Genomic DNA, 25,073 nt, shown 5'->3' on the forward strand with positions numbered 1-25,073 from the left:
ATTTACTATTTTTATCGAATTTTATTTTAAAAATTAATTCAGATATAAAGAACAAACTAGCAGTTACCAGTAGGGGAGGGGCAAAGTAGGTAGGGGTGACGAAGTGGGTATAAGATAAGCTACAAGGATGTATTGTCCCACACAGGGAAAATTGCCAATAGTTTGTAATAACTGAAAATGGAATATAACCTTCACAAATTTATGAAAAATTAAAAATTCATAAGAAAGTATATTTATATTTATGATGAGAAATCACAGATAACTTAAAAATAATAAGTAGGTTAGTATTTCTTCAGAATTCTTGCAGAGAATATACAAACGTATAAGGAAAGTGTTGTGCTCATCTTTGAGTGAGCATGCATGGTGACCACAGTTGTTTTTGGCAAGCACTATATTTAAAAAAATTTTTAATCTTTAGGTAGGGTTGTCGTGGGGAGGCACACTCTCGAATTCTTCACCACAGAGCCTTCTACTTTCTATTATTAGCTCTTAGCTCCATTAACTAATTTGCTATTCCTGGTATGACCCCTCTTAGGCTAGAAACAGTATGCATTTGGAATAATACCAGGAGGTAGTTGTTGAAGGGCAGTTCTCCAAGGGTCTCTCACATTTATGCACATCTTCCAACTGATGTATTTACTTCCCTTTATTCAGACCATCTTTTCAAAGGTGTTTGACTAGAAAACAACCTTTAAGTACAAGATAGCATCTCCCTCCAGACCAAAAGGAAGGCATGCTTGCTGCTGCTGCTGCTGCTAAGTCGCTTCAGTCGTGTCCAACTCTGTGCGACCCCATAGACGGCAGCCCACCAGGCTCCCCTGTCCCTGGGATTCTCCAGGCAAGAACACTGGAATGGGTTGCCACTTCCTTCTCCAATGCATGAAAGTGAAAAGTGAAAGAGAAGTCGCTCAGTCGTATCCGACTCTTAGTGACCCCATGGACTGCAGTCCGACTCTTAGTGACCAGGGTCCTCCATCCATGGGATTTTCCGGACAAAAGTACTGGAGTTGGGGTGCCATTGCCTTCTTAATTATAAGATATTCACGTTCCCTAAACTCCAGATTTTCCTATAGAAACCCACCACATGTGCAGGTGTCATCCTGACCCCTTTTACATCACTTTGTGGGAAAGCATTAAAGTGCTGATGCTCTGTCTCTTGTTATTGCAGAGAGTAATAAACTACCCTCATCTCTGACCCAGGAATTTCCAGCATTGTTCCCTCTAATCTTTTATAGGGTTCTTTCTCCAGCCTCAGGCAGTTTCCTAATATACTTACGCTAATCAGTTTTTGGCTAAAGAATTTAAGTGGACTCTTCCTGAAGATCCAGGGCTGGGACTAGAATGAGGCAAGAGAGGTGTCCAGGGCAAAAAAATTTAAGGAGGTCTTCACTTTTGGGTTCAAGCAAGAACCTAAGAATAAGTACCCCCTTGAAGTCTATGACCTGGACATCTCTCTTGCCTCACCCTAGTCCTAGCCATGTCCATATCTACAGAGCACTCTTTCATTCTCCTCCTCCCTCTTCCTCTCTCAGGCTTTTTTCTCTGTAGTATTCCACCCCAAGAACCCTGGGATGTTGTGAAAAGTAAATGTACTAATATCTGTAAATGTTTGTGTGTGCACATGTGTGTGTGTGTGCGTATGCTAAGTTGCTTCAGTTGAGTCCAACTCTGTGCGACCTGATGGACTGTAGCCCACCAGGCTCCTTTTTCCATGGGATTCTCCAGGCAACAATACTGGAATGCCCTCCTCCAGGGGATCTTCCCAACTCAGGGATTTAGCCCACATCTCCTGCATTGCAGGCAGATTTTTTATCACTGAGCCACTGCGGAAGCCCCTTTAAATGTTTATTGCATGCTTCAAACATAGAAAGTGCTCAAAAAATGTTTATTTTTTGTGACTATTATTATAGATATTTTGTGTTTCTTGATGGATATATTTGTTAAGTTTTGTTGCTATTTTGTTTTTCTCACAAAGATGTTCCATTAAATCAAATTCACCAAAGAATTTCTATTAGATAAGATCAGTCGCTCAGTTGTGTCCGACTCTTTGCAACCCCATGAATCGAAGCACGCCAGACCTCCCTGTCCATCACCAACTTCCGGAGTTCACACAGACTCACGTCCATGGAGTCAGTGATGCCATCCAGCCATCTCATCCTCTGTCGTCCCCTTCTCCTCCTGCCCCCAATCCCTCCCAGCATCACAGTCTTTTCCAATGAGTCAACTCTTTGCATGAGGTGGCCAAAGTACTGGAGTTTCAGCTTTAGCATCATTCCTTCCAAAGAAATCCCAGGGCTGATCTCCTTCAGAATGGACTGGTTGGATCTCCTGGCAGTCCAAGGGACTCTCAACAGTCTTCCCCAACACTACAGTTCAAAAGCATCAATTCTTCGGCGCTCAGCCTTCTTCACAGTCCAACTCTCACATCCATACATGACCACTGGAAAAACCATAGCCTTGACTAGATGGACCTTTGTTGGCAAAGTAATGTCTCTGCTTATGAATATGCTATCTAGGTTGGTCACAACTTTCCTTCCAAGGAGTAAGCGTCTTTTAATTTCATGGCTGCAGTCACCACCTGCCGTGATTTTGGAGCCCAGAAAAATAAAGTCTGACATTGTTTCCACTGTTCTCCATCTATTTCCCATGAAGTGGTGGGACCGGATGCCATGATCTTCGTTTTCTGAATGTTGAGCTTTAAGCCAACTTTTTCACTCTCCACTTTCACCTTCAAGAGGCTTTTGAGTTCCTCTTCACTTTCTGCCATAAGGGTGGTGTCATCTGCATATCTGAGGTTATTGATATTTCTCCTGGCAATCTTGATTCCAGCTTGTGTTTCTTCCAGTCCAGCGTTTCTCATGATGTACTTTGCATATAAGTTAAATAAACAGGGTAACAATATACAGCCTTGATGTACTCCTTTTCCTATTTGGAACCAGTCTGTTGTTCCATGTCCAGTTCTAACTGTTGCTTCCTGACCTGCATACACATTTCTCAAGAGGCAGGTCAGGTGGTTTGGTATTCCCATCTCTTTCACAATTTCCCACAGTTTATTGTGATCCACACAGTCAAAGGCTTTGGCATAGTCAATAAAGCAGAAATACATGTTTTTCTGGAACTCATTTGCTTTTTCCATGATCCAGCGGATGTTGGCAATTTGATCTCTGGTTCCTCTGCCTTTTCTAAAACCAGCTTGAACATCAGGAAATTCACTGTTCACGTATTGCTGAAGCCTGGCTTGGAGAATTTTGAGCATTACTTTACTATCGTGTGAGATGAGTGCAATTGTGTGGTAGTTTGAGCACTCTTTGGCATTGCCTTTCTTTGGGATTGGAATGAAAACTGACCTTTTCCAGTCCTGTGGCCACTGCTGAGTTTTCCAAATTTGCTGGCATATTGAGTGCCGCACTTTCACAGCATCATCTTTCAGGATTTGAAATAGCTCAACTGGAATTCCATCACCTCCACTAGCTTTGTTGTAGTGATGCTTTCTAAGGCCCACTTGACTTCACATTCCAGGATGTCTGGCTCTAGGTCACTGATCACACCATCGTGATTATCTGGGTCATGAAGATCTTTTTTGTACAGTTCTTCTGTGTATTCTTGCCACCTCTTCTTAATATCATCTGCTTATGTTAGGTCCATACCATTTCTGTCCTTTATCGAGCCCATCTTTGCATGAAATGTTCCTTTGGTATCTCTGATTTTCTTGAAGAGATCTCTAGTCTTTCCCATTCTGTTGTTTTCCTCTATTTCTTTGCATTGATCGCTGAAGAAGGCTTTCCTATCTCTTCTTGCTATTCTTAGGAACTCTGCATTCAGATGTTTATATCTTTCCTTTTCTCCTTTGCTTTTCGCTTCTCTTCTTTTCACAGCTATTTGTAAGGCCTCCCCAGACAGCCATTTTGCTTTTTTGCATTTCTTTTCCATGGGGATGATCTTGATCCCTGATAGCATTTTTTAAAGGAAAAAGATGACATCTAATGATATCTGGGAAGAAGGCAATGGCACCCCACTCCAGAACTCTTGCCTGGAAAATCCCATGGATGGAGGAGCCTGGAAGGCTGCAGTCCATGGGATCGCTGAGGGTCAGACATGACTGAGCGACTTCACTTTCACTTTTCACTTTCATGCATTGGAGAAGGAAATGGCAACCCACTCCAGTGTTCTTGCCTGGAAAATCCCAGGGACGGGGCATTCTGGTGGGCTGCCGTCTATGGGGTCGCATAGAGTCGGACACGACTGAAGTGACTCAGCAGCAGCAGCAGCAGCAATGATATCTGGAAAAGGCTCACATTGTTTAGAAATTGCACATTACAATTCTAAACCTTTATTAAAAGCATATACAACCTTATAAATGGAAAAGCTGAAATTTTGGTATCAGTCCAGAGAAGGAACTCAACTACATAATCATTACTACCCCATTTGAGAGTAACAAAGCTAAAGTTATAACCTGCCAGTACTCCCCACACATACACACATCATTCACAAGTGGGAAGAAAAGAAAAGAAAAAGAAAGCAAGCATGCTTACTTCATTCAACTTTCCAATATATCAAAAATTAAAGCCACTGTCTTCTTGGGAATTGTGGTTTATATTGTGTGTGAAATTTAAAAACCTAATGTATCACCAGCTTTGTCTCTACTTACTCTTACAACACCTGTGTCTTCTAACAAAATTTACTTTTATATTTATGGATGTCCACTCCCTGGGCTTGGCTTCCCTTGTAACTCAGTCGGTAAAGAATCTGCCTGCAGTACAGGATACTGGGGTTCGATCCCTGGATTGGGAACATCCTCTGGAGAAGGAAATGGCAACCCACTCCAGTATCCTTGCGTGGAAAATCGCATGGACAGAGGAGCCTGGTGGGCTGCAGTCCACGGGGTCGCAAAGAGTCGGGCACAACTGAGCAACGAACACTTACTTACTTACTCCCTGGGGTCAGCGGTAAAGAATCTGCCTGCCAATGCAGGAGATCCAGGTTTGATCCCTAGATCAGGAAGATGCCCTGGGGAAGGAAATGGCAACCCACTCTAGTATTCTTTCATGAGAATTCCACGGACAGAGGAGCCTGGTAGGCTATGGTCCATGGGGTTGCAAAGAGTCGTGCACAACTTAGCAATTAAACAACAACAAAGAATGTGTTCCATGTGATAATAGACAGGACCAAAGACTCTGGATTCACATTGTTTTGCCCCTCCTATCCCAGTAAAAGCCATAGTCTCTGCTAGGTGCTTTCTACTGGATGGTTCTGCCTTTATCAAGCACCACTCCCACTTCAGTTACATGTAAGTCCATCTACGAGATACCATCCCCCCAGACCCACTGCCTTCTTCTTCGGCTGGACCTCATCACTGATTCCCAAAGACCTCACTCTCAACTTGCCTCTAAGAAGTTGAACAATACTATAGAAAATTGTAAAATCATGGAGATTGTGCCACTACACAAATATAATTTCTAATTTTAATCAGACCTCTAACACCTCTCATTTATTTTTAACCATTGGAACCTCTCCTTCTATGAGAGATTGTAAAATCTTCTATGGTAGATTGTAAAACTGGACTCTATCTTTTCCTTCCCAGAAAGAAGTGGGGTGTATTTCTCCATCCCGTGAATGTGGGCTGGCCACATGATTTGCTTTGGCCAGTGAGACACTGTAGTATACATGAGTAAGCAGAGCTGAGAAAACACTTGCACATTTGGTCTTGTATTGATCTTGTTGTTACACAGCCATGTGAACAAGCTATGGCTAGCCTACTAAAGGGTGAGAGATCAATGACCAGTCACCACCATCACTCCAGTTGAAGCAGGCCTACCATCAGACATGTGAGTATACCCAGGACCAGCTAGCCCTCTGCCAACCAGTCACAAATCTAGAATCAGCCAAATCTGACCCATATGAGAAAGACAACTCAGAAGAGTAGTGAGCAAAATAAATGACTACTGTTTTAAGCCACTAAGCTGCGGGGTAGTTTCTTATGTAGCTGTAAACAAATGGTATATACCCTCTGATTTCCTTCAGTAATTGCTTTATTCCAAACCCTTGCATCACTTAAAAACCATGCCCCACCACTGTCAGCACCTGATTTTACCCCCTTTTTTAATGAGAAATACACTTAACTCCTCACCCTACCCTGATACCACTCTACAACGTAGTGGTAGAGGGTATTGATTCTGAAGACAGACTCCCAATTCTTATCTTGTCTCTAAAATGTATAAACGGTAAGACAAAATTACACATTCTTCTCTGTTAAAGTAGGGATAATGATAATACCTAGCACATACAGTTGTTGTGAGAGTTATTTATGAAGAAGCCTTCAGATAATTTCATTGCACATAGTGAATGTTTTAAAAATATAAGCTACTATTATTTTATTGTGCACTAACCAATGATAGGGGACTGGAATGCAAAAGTAGGAAGTCAAGAAACACCTGGAGTCACAGGCAAATTTGGCCTTGGAGTATGGAGTGAAGCAGGGCAAAAGCAAATAGAGTTTTGCCAAGAGAACGAACTGGTCATAGCAAACACCCTCTTCCAACAACACAAGAGAAGACTCTACACATGGACATCACGAGATGGTCAACACCAAAATCAGATTGATTATATTCTTTGCAGCCAAAGATGGAGAAGCTCTATACAGTCAACAAAAACAAGACCAGGAGCTGACTGTGGCTCAGGTCATGAACTGCTTATTGACAAATTTAGACTTAAATTGAAGAAAGTGGGGAAAACCACTAGACCATTCAAGTAGGACCTAAACTAAATCTCTTATGATTATACAGTGGAAGTGGGAAATAGATTTAAGGGACTAGATCTGATAGACAGAGTGCCTGATGAACTGTGGATGGAGGTGCATGACATTGTACAGGAGACAGGGATCAAGACCATCCCCATGGAAAAGAAATGCAAAAAAGCAAAATGGCTGTCTGGGGAGGCCTTACAAATAGCTGTGAAAAGAAGAGAAGTGAAAAGCAAAGGAGAAAAGGAAAGATATAAGCACCTGAATGCAGAGTTCCGAAGAATAGCAAGGAGAGATAAGAAAGCCTTCCTCAGCGATCAATGCAAAGAAATAGAGGAAAACAACAGAATGGGAAAGACTAGAGATCTCTTCAAGAAAATCAGAGATACCAAAGGAACATTTCATGCAAAGATGGGATCGATAAAGGACAGAAATAGTATGGACCTAACATAAGCAGATGATATTAAGAAGAGGTGGCAAGAATACACAGAAGAACTGTACAAAAAAGAGCTTCATGACCCATATAATCACGATGATGTGATCACTGACCTAGAGCCAGACATCCTGGAATGTGAAGTCAAGTGGGCCTTAGAAAGCATCACTACAACAAAGCTAGTGGAGGTGATGGAATTCCAGTTGAGCTATCTCAAATCCTGAAAGATGCTAGTGGAGGTGATGGAATTCTAGTTAACCTATTTCAAATCCTGAAAGATGATGCTGTGAAAGTGCTGCAGTCAATATGTCAGCAAATTTGGAAAACTCCGCAGTGGCCAGAGGACTGGAAAAGGTCAGTTTTCATTTCAATCCCAAAGAAAGGCAATGCCAAAGAATGCTCAAACTACCGCACAATTGCACTCATCTCACACAGTAGTAAAGTAATGCTCAAAATTCTCCAAGCCAGGCTTCAGCAATATGTGAACCATGAACTTCCTGATGTTCAAGCTGGTTTTAGAAAAGGCAGAGGAACCAGAGATCAAATTGCCAACATCCGCTGGATCATGGAAAAAGCAAATGAGTTCCAGAAAAACATGTATTTCTGCTTTATTGACTATGCCAAAGCCTTTGACTGTGTGGATCACAATAAACTGTGGGAAATTGTGAAAGAGATGGGAATACCAGACCACCTGATCTGCCTCTTGAGAAACCTATATGCAGGTCAGGAAGCAACAGATAGAACTGGACATGGAACAACAGACTGGTTCCAAATAGGAAAAGGAGTTCGTCAAGGCTGTATATTGTCACCCTGCTTATTTAACTTATATGCAGAGTAGATCATGAGAAACACTGGGCTAGAAGAAGCACCAGCTGGAATCAAGATTGCTGGGAGAAATATCAATAACCTCAGATATGCAGATGACACCACCCTTATGGCAGAAAGTGAAGACTAAAAAGCCTCTTGATGAAAGTGAAAGAGGAGAGTGAAAAAGTTGGCTTAAAGCTCAACATTCAGAAAATGAAGATCATGGCATCTGGTCCCATCACTTCATGGGAAATAGATGGAGAAACAGTGGAAACAGTGTCAGACTTTATTTTGGGGGGCTCCAAAATCACAGCAGATGGTGACTGCAGCCATGAAATTAAAAGACGCTCACTCCTTGGAAGGAAAGTTATGACCAACCTAGATAGTATATTGAAAAGCAGAGATATTACTTTGCCAACAAAGGTCCATCTAGTCAAGGCTATGGTTTTTCCAGTGGTCACGTACGGATGTAAGAGTTGGACTGTGAAGAAAGCTGAGTGCCAAAGAATTGATGCTTTTGAACTGTAGTGTTGGAGAAGACTCTTGATAGTCCCTTGGACTGCAAGGAGATCCAACCAGTCCATCCTAAAGGAGATCAGTCCTGCGTGTTCATTGGAAGGACTGATGTTGAAGCTGAAGCTCCAATACTTTGGCCACCTCATGCGAAGAGTTGACTCATTTGAAAAGACTCTGATGCTGGGAGGGATTGGGGGCAGGAGGAGAAGGGGACGACAGAGGATGAGATGGCTGGATGGCATCACCAACTTGATGAACATGAGTTTAAGTGAACTCCGGGAGTTGGTGATGGACAGGGAGTCCTGGCGTGCTGAGATTCATGGGGTCGCAAGGAGTCGGACACGACTGAGAAACTGAACTGAACTGAACCCGTGATCCAGAACTTGATCTTTTAACAGCTTTATTCACATGTTTATTTATAAATAGCCCATACAATTCATGCAGATAAAGCATACATTTCAGTGATTTTTAGTATATTCAGTGTAGTGCAAACATCATCACAATCTAACTTTAGAGCAGACTCTAACACTTTGCCCCAATACAGACTTAGGCACCTCCCTAAAATCCTTAAGTACAGCTAACTTGACGCTTCAGGATTTATAAATTTAACTACTGATCCAAAGACAAAAGGGACTGTAACACTGGAAAAGGTGATCATGGAAAGCAAAATTTTAGTTATCGTTGCCCTAGAATCTACTGGCAATACTTTATCCCAGAGTGTTTCCTACCAGTGATCTCTCTCATTTATCCCTCTGTTGGCCACAGAGTTGTAGAATGGCAGCTGTCCTCTCAAAATCAAGGGTCACTTTAGCATCATCTTTTCCTTTCAAAGCCATGAGCTCTCACTCTTTCTCAGACCCAGCCAGAGAAAAGTTGACCTCTACCTAGGGGCCATATTTTCTCCTTAAGGATGATTGATAGTGGGAACAAGGATTAAATTCAGGAAAGATCTTCTGTTTCCCACCATGTTAAGTATGATATGGACCCTGGTTCCAGAAAATAAATCCAGAATAGTTGACAGTATAGTTTCCAAAGTCTGACTCGTTCAATCTTAACTAGGATCGTGTGTGGTTCACTGACTGTTCTACTCAGACACTGTTATGTCAGATGCAGTTCAGTTTCTTTTTACACACCTTTCCTCCAGGTAATAGTTAAAAGAATTTCAGAACTTCATGCTCCTGTTGTGGACTGTTTCTGAAGTTCTTATAAGGAAATACTTATACCAAAAACATTCACACTCCTAAAGAAAAATAATAATTATATTATGTCATAGAGAAGCATAAGACTGGAAATATCAAGAAAACTTTTAACTGTAGGCAGTTTTATTAAAAATGCAATATATGTGCAAAAGATACACATAATTCATTCAAACCCTAGTATTAAGTGATATACAGTATATGGATCTTAATACCTTTCTAAAGTATTAAGTTTTCTGAATCTCAGAAAACATCATGTCCCAAGGTTTTGAATAAGGAATTATGAACTTGTATAACCAAAAGCTGATTTAGGGAAAGTGGTCAAATCTGAAAAGAAAAATTTGTGCTCTCTAGATAACACTAAAGCTCTCTGATGCATACGGCATTGTTTAAAGGAAATCTAGGCTTCCTCGGTGACTCAGAAGGTAAAAGAATCTGCCTGCAAGTCAAGAGACCCAGGTTCAATCCCTGGGTCGGGAAGATCCCCTGGAGAAGGATCTTCTACCCACTCCGGTATTCTTGAGTGGAGAATTCCTTGGACAGAGTAGATTAGCAAGCCAAATAGTTCATGGGGTCACAAAGAGTCAGACACAACAGAGCAACTAATACTTCCACACTTTCACAGAGGAAATCTAACACATGGTAATTGTGAGGATTATATAACTGAATCACTATAAAGTCCTTAGAATAGTGACAGGTGCAGAGTAAGCACTTAATAAACATCAGTATTACTGTCAATACTGATAGCAATTATGATATAATTCTTTCTACAGACCAGGTGTTAGAGATGGTTATGATACTATGCTGTGTTGCTAAGTCACTTCAATAGTGTCCGACTCTGTGGGACCCCATGTTCCACCAAGCTCCTCTATCCATGGGATTCTCCAGGCAAGAATACTGGAATGGGTTGCCATGCCCTCCTCCAGGGCATCTTCTCGATCCAGGGATCCATACTGTGTTTCTAAAGTCTCCTGCATTGGCAGGCAGGCTCTTTACCACTAGCGTCACCTGGGAAGCCCTACAGAAGCATAAAGCAAGTATATCTTCCAAAATTTGATTTCCCAGGTCAGGAAAAAGTGGGGAAGTACAAGATCTAGACAGAGCAGAGAACAGTAACAGGAAAAACCTTCCACAGGATAGCACAATAAGAGGTAGAATTCAAACGTGTTGATTAAGTACTTTTGTGCCTTTTGAATAGACCTAAAAAGTCTTCTTCCAGATTTCATTAGGAACAGATTGTATGAGTGTAGCAAAAAGAGAATTATAGAATTCCCCTAGATTGTCTCTCCTATGGGCCACCGACTGTTGTGTATACTTAGCACGCCACCTTTGCATAAGGCAAACGTCCTATAAGGCTGCGATTCAGATGGTGAGGGAAAGTGTAGGAGAGCACTATTTGCATGGGATTGTGGTTTTAGTAAAAGAATATACTAAAATATTGTTTGCAAGTCAGGAGTGCACTGCAACAGTGGGGTGAGTGGGCCAGCCGTATTATCTATAGGAGGTATGGTAGGCAGATTTTCTTCCAGAATATGCTGAGAATACAAAGGTAAAAAGTCAATTCTCCTCTCCAACCCCTTTCTCTGACCTCTCACTACTGCCATGGCACTCTTGCCCTTTCACTGGGTTCCTAATTCTGTTATTACCTTCAACTATTTATAAGAGTTTGAACTCTTTCTCCCATTAGAATATAAACTCCCTAAGGGTCAAGACCTTGTGTCATTCTCTGCTGTATTTCCAGACACTAAACAGTGCCTGAAACAAGACTTTTCAAAAATATTTACAGTAATAATCAATGGAAAAGAACAAAGCTTGACACACAAGCTTGTGATATAATAGCACAACTCATTGCTGTTCTAGTTAAATTTATTTTCAATTAATAATTGAGCTAAAATAGAAAAAAATAGGTAAGCAGACAATGACTCTACCTCACACCCATTAAAATGGCTATTGAAGAAAACATAAAATAACAAGTGTATGCAAAGATGTGAAGAAATTGAAACCCTTATGTACTGTTGGTAAAAATGTAAAATGATGCAGCCACTGTGGGAAACAGTTTGGTCATTCCTCAAAAATTTAAAAATAGAATTAACCATGTCCCCATTCCACTTCTGGATATACACTCAAAAGAATTTAAAGGAGGGATTCAAACAGATATTTATACATGTGTTCATAACAGCATTATTCACAACAGCAAAAAGATGAAGGCTCCCCAAGGGTCCATCAGTAGCTGTCATTGTTGAGTCATGTCCAACTCTTTGTGACCCCACAGATTGTAGCCCACCAGGCTCCTCTGTCCATGGGATTCTCCAAGCAAGAATAATGGAGTGGGTTGCCAGTTCCTCCTCCATGGGATCTTCCTGACCCAGGGACATAACATGAAGTCTCCTGCACTGGCAGGCAGATTCTTTACCGCTGAGCCACCATGGAAGCTTATACATATGCACACACATATATATGAATATTAGTCAGTCTTAACAAGAAAGGAATTTCTGCTTGCATGGATGAACCTTGAGGACATTATGCCAAGTGAAATAAGCCATTCACAAAAATGACAATTATGTTTTCTATGATTCCACTTGTATGAGGTATCTAATGTAGTTAAATTCATAGAGACAAAATAGAGGAGTGGCTGCCAAGGGCTGAGAGGAAGGCAGAATAAGGAGTTAAAGTCTAATGCTGTTGTGTTTAGTTGCTAAGTAGCTTTCCACTCTTTGCGACCCCATGGACTGCAGCACACCAGGCTTTCTAGTCCTTCACCATCTCCCAGAGTTTGCTCAAATTCATTGAATCAGTGAAGCTATTCAACCATCTTATCCTCTGTCACCCACTTCTCCTCCTGCCCTCAACCCTTCTGAGCATCAGAGTCTTTTTCAGTGAATCGGTTCTTAGCATCAGGTGGCCAAAGTACTTGAGCTTAGGCTTCATCATCAGTCCTTCCAATGAATAGTCAGGGCTGATTTCCTTTAGGACTGACTGATTTGATCTTGCAGTCCACGAGACTGTTAAGACTTCAGTTTTGCAAAATGAGAAGAATTCTGCAGATGAATGGTAATGATGACTGCACAACAACTTGAATGTACTTAATACTATTGGTTAAGCTGATAAATTTAAAGCGTGTTTACCACATTAAAAGAAAAAAAATATTAAACCGTGATAAGAGCAATCCACATCAATCAAAACCAGTAGGAACAGGGGAAACTCAAGACTAGCCCAGCCTTAACACAACTTGACCACCAGGCAGTGGAAACAGGAAACCAAAGGCGTGGCAAGGGCAGGCCTCTGGGGCTCTTGCACAAGGCGAGGAAGCGGGGAAGCCACAGGTTAAAGACGGTCACCAGCCACCGAGGCGGCCACTGCGCAAGCGCATATGGCGGCTGCCGCCGAGGCTCCTTTTAAACGTACCCGGAAGTGACGTCTGTAAAGCTGAGACTCGCTCAGGGACGCGCTGAGTCCTTGGCACTGGTGAGCGGTGTTCTGACTGCGGTCCTGGGGCCGCTATGAGCTGCACCATCGAGAAGATTCTGACAGACGCTAAGACTCTACTGGAGAGGCTGAGGGAGCACGATGCGGCTGCCGAGTCACTAGTGGATCAGTCGGCGGCTCTGCACCGGCGGGTAGCCGCTATGCGGGAGGCGGGGACAGCGCTTCCGGACCAGGTCAGGCAGAGGGTACGGGCCCGTGCCCTCGGGTTCTGGACACTTGAGGGGGGGAGGATGAGGTAAAGTGGAAACTCGGCTTGGAGTTTTTTTCTGGTCCCAGAGGGTGGCTGTGAGACCTTTCTGTGGGGTCGGGGCTGCCAGTGCTGTCCTGGAGTTCTGCCTCCTTCCTCTTCAGTTGCATCTGCGGCTGTTATGTTTACGGCTCGATTAGTTTGTGTCTTGTTTGTCCAGTATCAAGAGGATGCATCCGATATAAAGGACATGTCCAAATACAAACCTCACATTCTGCTGTCCCAAGAGAATACACAGATTAGAGACTTGCAGCAGGAAAACAGAGGTTAGTCAGGCCTTTTTGTGTGTAATGATTTTCTCATATCCAGTAATATTTCAAAAGTTCTTGCAAAAAATGACAAGTCACAAAAGTGCACATGCTGTGGTGGTGATTTAGTCACTAAGTCGTGTCCGACTCTTGCGACCCCATGGACTGTAGCCTGCCAGGCTCCTCTGTCCATGGGATTCTCCAGGCAAGAATAATGGAGTGGGTTGCCATAGCCTATGATGACCCAGTAGCAGTAAAGTTTATTACATTACTCTTTTCAAGGTCATCTGACTGATTTTGTATTTAAACGCAGCTTATACAAGAGGTGCTTAGTAGAGTTGAATTATTATTGCATGGCTTGTTAGGTGTCTGGAGACTGAGGGTTGCATAATGGAAGAGTTAATATCCTCAAGGGCTTAAGATTTAATGTTTAAATATTAATTGAAATAAACATTAAAGCTAAGATTGAAGAGATTTTTATGTTCTTATGCAAGGTGGAAGAGCTAAAGTTAATCCTCGGGTGTATATTCTTGGGCTTGGTGAATATATTGTTAATGATAGTAGTATGAATAGTTATTTGTATATAAATTTACAGAGGGCCTTCACATATATCATGCAATACATATATGTATTCTCATATGTTCATTTTGAAGTAGACAAGCCAGGTTTTTATTATTACAAGGCAGATAAGAAATAGGCTCAGAGAGGTTACATGATTTAAGAGTAGTAATCTAGTAATTCACAGAATTGAACTTAAACTCGTCTTCTGATGCCACATCCCATGTTGATTCTACCAGATTTTGCTGTTGCTGCCTGGAAAGATATTTTTTTGCATAGACCATGATTGTTGAGTTTTGTGGACTTAAACACCAATTTACATCTTTGGGTTCATAATATTTCACACATGTCATAAAATCCAGCTGTTTGAGTTTGGCTTTAGGAGGTATTTCAGACATCACTGCCAAGTTATTTTGTTTTTTGATAGAGCTATGGGTTTCCCTGGAGGAACACCAGGATGCTTTGGAACTCATCATGAGCAAATACCGAAAACAGATGTTACAATTAATGGTTGCTAAAAAAGCAGCGGATGCTGAACCGGTCCTGAAAGCTCACCAGTCTCACTCTGCAGTAAGAAACTTTGATGGATAAATTCTAAATGAATTGAAATCTTGACGTTGTTTTAGATCATGTGCTTGCTTTTGAAGTAAGCTTGTTTTCCTTTCATGTTTACCACATTTGCTGTAGGTTTTAGTATAGCTTTGTAAAGATATGAGTAGAAAAAAGGGGGTAAAGGGCCTTTTATCTGAGTAAGACTCAAGTTCATCCCTCCACTAAGATCTCTCTTCAAGATGTTAATGAACACTTAGTTTTTCCACTGAACAATGTCAGTTAGCATTAAAGTGAAAATGAAAATCATTCAGTCATGTCTGATTCTTTGGGACCCCATGGACTGTACAGTTCATGGAATTCTCCAGGCCAGAATACTGGGGTGGGTAATCTTTCCCTTTTCCAGGGGATCTTCCCAATCTAGGGATTGAACCCAGGTCTCCTGGCTTGCAGCCAGATTCTTTACCAGCTGAGCCACAAGGGAAGCTTGTTAGTATTAAAGGTATTCAGTAAATACTTGAGTTGTTATTATGGTACGTTTCACTAAATTGTAAGCTCCTTGCTTGTAAGGAGCGTGAATTTATCTTTTATCCCTAACATAGTACTTGGCACATAGCAGGAGAGTCAGTACACATAGCATCATACTGTGTTGTTAGGAGAGAAAAGTACGGTTTAAAAAAAAAAAAATGGCGTAGTTTCTATACTCTCATTGCTTATGGTTTAATTTGGGAGATGCAGTAATTATTCTTAAGTTTGTAGAGTGCTTTAGAGTTGTCTTTGTACGTTTGCATGTACTATGTCATTTAATCCTAAATTAATAGATTGACACCTCACTATTTGCTGCAGTGGAATTTATGGAAGATAAGTTTCATCTTAGATTCCATTGAAAGCATTTTAATGAATTTAACTAAGTAAGGTCATAGGGAACAGGGATCTTTTAAATATGTGAATGACTTTCATCTGTGGTCCAAAGGAGAAAAACCTGATCCTTGAAGAAGACAGAATTTAGCTTATATGAAAAGCCTGCTAAGAGAGATGTCCAAAGATAGAATAAGGTACCTTGGAATGTGGCAAGCTTCCTGCCAATAAAAGTATTTAAATTTAAGTTAAACAGCCATTTAGAGATAGCGTCCAATATCTAATGGATGATTAGACTAGAGTCAATCTTCTGAAAATGAATTATCTGTGAATATCACAAGATAAGTTTATTATGGCTTTACCTCTGAGGACATAGATTGTAGTGAAATTACTATAACCTCTGTACCACAGATTAAATGAATTTTTAACATTATAATACACATGGTCTCATGACCTTCATATCTGCTAAAAAATGACTTTTTCACTTTCTTACTCTGAATATCTTCACAGGAAATTGAGAATCAGATTGACAGAATCTGTGAAATGGGAGAAGTGATGAGGAAAGCAGTTCAAATGGATGATGACCAATTTTGTAAGATTCAGGAAAAACTAGCGCAATTAGAGGTAAGATTGTTGCCATTTTAGGTTCATAATATCTTAGGGAGTTTTCAGTCTGAAAGGCATGCCATCATTGTATATCACTGCAGTGTATTGATGTTTCCTCTGTGGTCTGATTTAAAATTAAAATATCCTCCATACCCTTTTGAAGAAAGGAAATGTAATCAGAAGCAAACAATGAAAATGCTTATTGGCTAGAAATTGATATAGCATACTGAGAAGGTAAAGGGAGTGGAAAGGACAGATTACATGTGAGCTAAAGTCCCTCATTTGCTGTAAAAAGAACTCAAATAGATACTGTTTAAACTTGATGATCAGGAAATAGCAGTACAAGACATATTATTTAGAATTATGGAAGTAAACACCTAAAGAAATAGATAAAAATATTAAAAGTGGCTGCCTTTGGGAAACAAAGCCAAGGGACTGCAGACTATTTTACAGGTCTTTTAGTCTTGATTTTTTTTTTTAATCAATTTTTAAAGTCTTGATTTTGTTTTAAAGCTGTTTTAATGTTTTGATTAAAATGGGAATAATTTACAAAGAAAGGCCTGGAGTGTTAGTGTGCCCATACAATTGTTAAAGAGAAACATTACAATAGATGATATGAATGTTACACTTATTACAAATTCTGCCATGGGCCCTTGGAAAATACCAGAGAGAAAAAGACAGGGTCCCTCCTCAGAGTCTAATGATAGCAATAAAACTAATAAATTTTTTTGGTATGAAATGGTGTGTAAATGCTAGGAGAGAGATACAGGGTATGTCTTGGTGAAACCTGAAAATGCTGTGGTTTACCAGAATTTCCTGCAGAGAATAAGGATGAAGAGTGCAAACTGCTGTATCTGGAAATCAAAGGGAGTGGCAAAGACCCAATTAGGATAGGAGTTAGTTAAAATGATAGAATGACCTTGTCTGTGCCATCCCTAATTTACTTCAGTTATGGAAACAGCCCTAAGGAAATGTGAGTCAAGTCTTACTTAATGCAGTAGAAAAAATGTGGGTATCAGATTAAAACCAGCAATACCACATGCAGGTTATCTGAATATGGGCAGGTTTTTGGACTTTTGGGAGCCAGTGTCCTCATCGCAAGAGAACATGGATGTAGACAATGGTGCCTCCCCTGCATACTGTATGAGATAATATATGTAAGACACCCATGTGGAACCTGGCTGTGTGCCCAGTAATTATTTTCCCCCTTTCCTTCCTTTCTCCAAAACTATAGGACATCTAGGAGAGAAGGTTAAGCAGAATGAAAATGTTATTAGGAATTTGAAAGACAGAAGAAACAATAGTGAAACTTGTGGGAACCATAAAGATTTTGACAAGCAGTGAATTCCTTTAGTGGAGCGGGACCCTGTTTTTTTCATGTGTAGTCTTAACACCTGGCATGTGGAAATTACTCAGTAAATGTTTTTTAGTTGAATAAATAAATAGAGTTTTAGGAACTTCTCAGTTCTTTTGTTTCTTTAAAACTTTTAAAAGTAAAATAATACACTTTCTTTTTTTTTTTTTTTTTGAGCGGGGTGGGAGGCTTTTATTTCACTGTGTGTGGGTGGAGGGGGCCTGGAGAGAGGGCAGCAGGCAGGGCAGGAGGGGCTGGAGGGTGGAAAGGGGCTGGACAGGGGGAGGGCTGCCCCAGGCCTGTTGGGAAGAGGATACTGGGACTGATCCCTGCTGGGACCTCACCCCGGGGATGGGGTGGGAATCGGGTCTGGAGCAATGAGGGCCCCCTTGCTCCGGGCTGGATGTGAGGTCAGGGCAAATAATATACTTTCTGTTTCAAGCCGCAAACAATGGGTTCTGATACAGTTTGACAGAATACCTGAAATGAACATACATTTTTTTTTTTTATTTTCCAGCTTGAAAATAAGGAACTTCGAGAATTATTGTCCATCAGCAGTGAGTCTCTTCAGGTCAGGAAGGAAAGCTCAGTGGACACTGCTTCCCAAGGCATCAAATAATTCAACTTCTGAATAATGCCTGGAGGTTGTTTATCAAGGAAGGAAGTTATTAACGCTATTCGAGTATTGTGCATTCATTGTCTTGCCTCAGAATTGATTTAATGTTGATTAAATGTATCAAGTGGCAGTTTACAATTTGCAGTCGAAAGTGGCTGTCCACAAAATAGTTTTAAGGTGTGTTAGTAAAAGTACACACTGAGTTTCACTATTCCTTTCTGTAAGAGACTAATTTTCATTTCTGGGACCGTGATTTATATAAACTGTGTTTTCAGTTCATTTTTGTTCTTTCATATCTCTGAAACTTATAGCATTTTGTTATAAGCCAGCAGTTTTATTTTATATCAGATTATAAATTGCAATTCTAAAAAATCTTAAACATTATCTTTTTAAGTCTATGTAGCATAAAGCTGGATTTTTTTCCATTTGAGAAAAATACAACTCCACAGAAGTTGATTGGCAGATTCTCTAATTTGTAACATAGATTCTCTAATTTGTAACATCATTCACCTTTTATGAAATTTTAAGTCTCTCTGGTGCTAAGAGTTGGCACCTTATGGCCTGGTGTCTTTACTCTTGAGAGAACCTATTGCTAGTCCCCATAAAATATACTTGAAAGTAAGTCAACTGTTTTTGTCCAGTGATAGTATATTCATCATATTGTTCAAAGAATGTTTAAAAATTTGTCCTGTGTATGTGTGTGCACATACATGTGCTTAGTTCAGATGCTGAAAGTAAATTTTATTTATTCTGTTTGATATTATTAGTCAATTCTTCAGTTTTGTCCTACTTGGAAATCTTCAACTTGGATAGTTTATCCAGTGTGAAGAATATATAATAGGTTTATTCACATCATAGTTAAAGGTACTACATTCTACAGTTTAATTTATATATAACTTGTAATTAAGAACCATCACTTGTTTGGATGTCTTTCATCACTGGTACTAGTAGTTGGCTTCTTTTTTAGATCCACTTTTCACAAGGAAGCAAAGTTTTATCACTTAATGAGAGTTTATTTCATGTCTAAAAGCTGTGTTGAGAGTCTAATGCTAAGTGATCAGCTAGGCTCACTCATCATTTCATTCCCCCATCTCAGTTTATTCATATTTCAAATGTATAAATTACTCATGTAATACTATCAATTTAGGTTTACCCCCAAATAATTGAAATAATGAATGCTAAATCTGTCAATATTTCCCAATTACCCTAAGCATTATACTGCATGGGACAGACACATCATTAGAAAGATTTTTGTTAGTGCTTTGAGTGGTGTAAACTTTCTTTTGTAACGCCATAAAGAATTAACACCAATTAAAACAACAGAATTTATCCAAGATATCTTAAAAGCATCTGATCCCAGTAATACTAACAGACTTTGCCTACAATGGTAGGCTGTAACGAAATTGGTATATGTCATTTTTTAATTTGTCAAATTTCTATTCAGAGTCTTGTAAACAATTTGAAAAACATTTCCACCCAAAGTGTGGATGTTCTTATCTCATTTCCTAAGAGTATGTAAATTTTTAGTCTGATCATTTGCCTTGAAGTGTATGTCCTAAGTACCACCGTGTCCCACAGTTCCATTCAGGAGGCAGAAATATGCCATTTGTTAGCTGCCATGGCCAATTTTTGGTGAAAATGATAAATCAAATGACCCACTAAAATATAACATAGTGTCCCTTTATCTGCTCTATGTCCCTTTAGAGATGTTTGTAGAGTTCCTTACATCTCAGATATCAGGATAAATCTAAATGCTGACTTTTCCTTTGGCAAATCAAAAACTTGAAGCTTGAGTCTCAACAGCTCTCAAGATCCTATATAATATAGAGCCTAGCTGGTGTTAATACTATGAAAATAGTGTGTAGTTAAAGAGGAGAAAGAATGTTCTTGACTTTGGTTTGTGTATGAAAGTTTACTTTGCAGTTGATGAAGGAACTTGACTAGCTTCCAAATTTTAGTACAAACTTACCTTTTCTAATAAAAATCTCATTTTGAGAATAACAGCTAATATAACTCAGTAATGAGTCAACTTATTAGAAAGTGCAAAGGTTTATTTTTCACTTATATAGCAAACTGTCAATTAGGGCTTTTCATAAATACTTCCTAATTATCACATTATAGTTAGTATAACCAAAAATAGTTATTTCTGAAATGGTGTTAGAGATGTCCTCATAGTTAGAAGTCGTAAGTTACATGATTACAAGTCAAAATGTAAAATTAAAACAGTTTGGAAGTATCTTGAAAATTAATTATTATTGATACCTACCTTTATTGTGTGTTAGTCATTAGTTATGTCTGACTCTTTGTGACCCCATTGACTGTAGCCCGCCAAGCTCCTCTGTCCGTGAACTTTTATTAGTATCATATGCATAATTTGATTCAACACTGAAAGTCTGTTTCAGTGTTCCTCAAAATGTGGTTCACTGACCTAAAATAAAAGTTGGGGGATGGAATCTAGGAATTTGTATTTTAATAATCATCCCAGATAACCTCTAAGGACATTAGTTTGAGACTGTCAAACTACTTGACAAAAAAATTGAGTGTTTTCAAAGAAAAATCTGGTAGAGGAGGCAAATGTGATAAATAAAAGGATATATTGAGTCCAAGGAGGAACTATTTACAACTTGAGAATCCTGTAGAGACAAAATAATGCTGAATGCTGAAGAAACTGAAATTGAATAGTTCTATAAGACCTACAAGACCTTCTAGGACTAACACCCAAAAAAGATGTCCTTTTCATTATAGGAGACTGGAATGCAAAAGTAGGAAGTCAAGAAATACCTGGAGTAACAGGCAAATCTGGTCTTGGAGTACAGAATGAAGTAGAGCAAAGGCTACTAGAGTTTCACCAAGAGAACGCACTAGTCATAGCAAATGCCCTCTTCCAACAACACAAGAGAAGACTCTATACATGGACATCACCAGATGGTCAATACTGAAATCAGCTTGATTATATTCTTTGTACCAAAGATGGAGAAGTTCTATACAGTCAGCAAAAACAAGACTGGGAGCCAACTGTGGCTCAGACCATGAACTCCTTATTGCCAAATTCAGACTTAAGTTGAAGAAAATAGGGAAAACCACTAGACCATTCAGGTATGACATAAATCAAATCCCTTATGACTATACATTGAAAGTGAGAAATCGATTCAAGGGATTAGATCTGATAAGAGTGCCTGAAGAAATATGGATGGAGGTTCATGACATTGTACAGAAGGCAGGGATCAAGACCATCCCCAAGAAAAAGAAAGGCAAAATAGTTGTCTGAGGAGGCCTTACAAATAGCTGTGAAAAGAAGAGAAGTGAGAGGCAAGGGAGTAAAGGAAAGATACACCCATTTGAATGCAGAGTTCCAAAGAATAGCAAGGAGAGAGAAGAAAGCCTTCCTCAGTGATCAGTGCAGAGAAATGGAGGAAAACAATCCAATGGGAAAGACTAGAGATCTCTTCAAGAAAATTAGAGATACCAAGGGAACATTTCATGCAAAATGGACACAATAAAGGACAGAAATGATACGGACCTAACAGAAGCAGAAGATATTAAGAAGAGATGGCAAGAATACACAGAAGAATTATTTTTAAAAAGATCTTCATGACCCAGATAATCACAATGATATGATCACTCACCTAGAGCCAGACATCCTGGAATGCGAAGTCAAGTGAGCCTTAGGAAGCATGACTACAACAAAGCTAATGGAGGTGATAGAATTCTAGTTGAGCTCTTTCAAATCCTAAAAGATGATGCTGTGAAAGCGCTGCACTCAATATACCAGCAAATTTGGAAAACTCAGCAGTGACCGCAGGACTGGAAAATGTCAGTTTTCATTCCAATCCCAAAGAAAGGCAATGCCAAAGAATATTCAAACTACTGCACAATGAACGCATATCAAACGCTAGTAAAGTAATGCTCAAAATTCTCCAAGCCTGGCTTCAACAGTACATGAACCGTGAACTTCCAGATGTTCAAGCTGGATTTAGAAAAGGCAGAGGAACCAGAGATCAAATTTCCAACATCTGTTGGATCATTGAAAAAGCAAGAAAGTTCCAGAAAAATATCTACTTTGGCTTTATTGACTATGCCAAAGCCTTTGATTACATGGATCACAACAAACTGTGGAAAATTCTCCAAGAGATGGAAATACCAGACCACCTGACCTACCTCTTGAGAAATCTGTATGCAGGTCAGGAAGCAACAGTTAGAACTGGACATGGAACAACAGACTGGTTCCAAATAGGAAAAGGAGTACATCAAGACTGTATATTGTCACCCTGCTTATTTAACTTATATGCAGAGTACAACATGAGAAACACTGGGCTGGAGAAAGCACCAGCTGGAATCAAGATTGCCGGGAGAAATATCAATAACCTCAGATATGCAGATGACACCACCCTTATGGCAGAAAATGAAGAATAACTAAAGAGCCTCTTGATAAAAGTGAAAGAGGAGAGTGGAAAAAGTTGGCTTAAAACTCAACATTCAGAAAATGAAGATCATGGCATCTGGTCCCATCACTTCATGGCAAATAGATGGGGAAACAGTGACAGACTATATTTTTGGGGGCTCCAAAATCACTGCAGATGGTGATTGCAGCCATGAAATTAAAAGACGCTTACTCCTTGGAAGTAAAGCTATGACCAACCTAGACAGCATCTTAAAAAGCAGAGACATTACTTTGCCAACAAAGCTCCATCTAGTCAAAGCTATGGTTTTTCCAGTAGTCATGTATGGATGTGAGAGACGGACTATAAAGAAAGCTGAGTGCTGAAGAATTGATGCTTTTGAACTGTGGTGCTGGAGAAGACTCTTGAGAGTCCCTTGGACTGCAAGGAGATCAAACCAGTCCATCCTAAAGGAAATCAGTCCTGAGTATTCATTGGAAGGACTGATGTTGTAGCTGAAACTCCAATACTTTGGCCACCTGATGCAAAGAACTGAATCATTGGAAAAGACCTGGATGCTGGGAAAGACGGAGAAGGCAATGGCAACCCACTCCAGTACTCTTGCCTGGAAAATCCCATGGACGGAGGAGCCTGGTAGGCTGTAGTCCATGGGGTCACAAAGAGTCGGACACTTACTGAGCGACTTCACTTTCACTTTCATGCATTGGAGAAGGAAATGGCAACCCACTCCAGTGTTCTTGCCTGGAGAATCCCAGGGACGGCGGAGCCTGGTGGGCTGCCATCTGTGGGGTCGCACAGAGTCGGACACGACTGAAGCGACTTAGCAGCAGCAGCAGTTGGGAAAGATTGAAGGCAGGAGGAGAAAGGGACGACAGAGGATGGGATGTTTGGATGGCATCACTGACTCAATGGACATGAGTTTGAGAAAACTCCAGTTGTTGATGGACAGGGAGGCCTGTCGTGCTACAGTCCATGGGGTCGCAAAGAGACGCAACTGAGCGCCTGAACTGAACTGAGAGACAAAAATAAGTAGAAGAACTAGAAAGCTGGGTCCTTTCTAGTTATTGTAAAATCTCCGTTTCCAGTTGTGCTTCATTTTACAGATACGCAGGTACACAAGGAGGTTATTCTAACAGAAACCAAGATTCAAATGCAGATTTGAAACATTGTTAACCATTAAGATTCCTTTACATGCCAAATACTCTTCAGAATTCAAGTGGTTCTTGATAAGCAAAATCTACTTTTATTAACAGTGCAAAAGAAACACCACAGCCCACATATTAGAAAATATCATGAATTTAATAATTGAAGCCTGGAGAAGGAAATAGCAACCCACTACATTACCCTTGCCTGGAAAATTCCATGGATGGAGGAGCCTGGTGGGCTATAGTCCATAGGGTCACAAAGAGTCAGACATGACTGAGCAACTTCACTTTCACTTTCAGTAATGAGACCTAATTGTCATCTGTTTTCCAGGGTGTGCGTGCAACTGAAAGGAACAGTGTTTAATCAGTGCTTAGCAATACTAACTACATACAGGAAGTGTGTGATTCTGTCTTTCAAATCTGCCTCATTAGCATGTTTTTCATCTTTCATGCTATTTTCATGTTGCAGGAAGGTTGCTGCTGTGCCAGAAGTCATGTCCATGTTTGAAAGCAGGAAAAAAAGGAGGGGGGAAATAGCCTATGCCAGCTATACCTATTCTCCTTTATGAGGAAAAGCAAAGCTTCCCCAGAAATCCAGAGTTTCCTTTGTCTTATTTGCCTGACCTGTTAAATTGTTAACTTCTAACAGCAAAAGAGGCTGGGTACATGGCTGCCCCAGATAAAATCAGTATTCTGTTAGGAAAGAGTATTAAGAAAGCAGCTAACGACAGTCTTTACACTGAATAGTTTTTAACCATTGTGTTGATGTTGAATGGCCAAGGAATGGGGTGCAGAAGATACCTGTCATCTCTCTTCTGGCTGCCCATTATCCTAACTCATACTATAGTTAGGGAACCTATCACCTAATGAGGCAGGACCTTACTCCTTCCTGACAAATTTTAAAGTGTCAGATACTTGTTTTCCCAGCCTCTTTGCAGCCAGGGAAGACACCTCTGCCTTAAAAGTTCGTGATAGAAAGAGGGAGAGCTGTGCAGACGTCTTTGAGTAAAGGCAGTGATATACAACACCGGCTTCTCCATCCAGCTCCACAGGAAGCAATAAAAAAATAGCTGCACTGACAACACTCAGTATCCAGTGTCAGCAAAGCCCATGGTGTAAGCTGCAGTGTCTGCCCGCAGTGGAGACGGTGGGGTCTTCACTGAAGCTATTATCTGAAGTGATTATAGAGGTTGTAGAGCCTCTAAATCTGGTTTTCAGGGTATCCAGAGATCCTGAGGGTTACTTATTAGCTTTTACTAATGTCACTTTTTGTTAAAATTAACCTGAATTGACTATAATTAAGACTGGAACCCTG

At 40.3% G+C, this 25,073-nt stretch overlaps 1 protein-coding gene across 1 annotated transcript; it reads left to right on the top strand.

The window, feature by feature from the left end:
* Nucleotides 1–13,102: 13,102 nt before the first annotated feature.
* On the top strand, nucleotides 13,103–18,492 carry SIKE1 (suppressor of IKBKE 1). Its single transcript, XM_019956752.2, has 5 exons — nucleotides 13,103–13,350; nucleotides 13,585–13,690; nucleotides 14,658–14,800; nucleotides 16,148–16,261; nucleotides 18,115–18,492. Exons 1-5 carry the CDS (start codon nucleotides 13,192–13,194, stop codon nucleotides 18,214–18,216), a joined length of 624 nt encoding a protein of 207 aa, XP_019812311.1. The 5' UTR covers nucleotides 13,103–13,191; the 3' UTR covers nucleotides 18,217–18,492.
* Nucleotides 18,493–25,073: the final 6,581 nt, after the last annotated feature.

This window comes from Bos indicus, chromosome 3, assembly GCF_029378745.1.
Source record: "Bos indicus isolate NIAB-ARS_2022 breed Sahiwal x Tharparkar chromosome 3, NIAB-ARS_B.indTharparkar_mat_pri_1.0, whole genome shotgun sequence".
NCBI lineage: Eukaryota > Metazoa > Chordata > Mammalia > Artiodactyla > Bovidae > Bos > Bos indicus.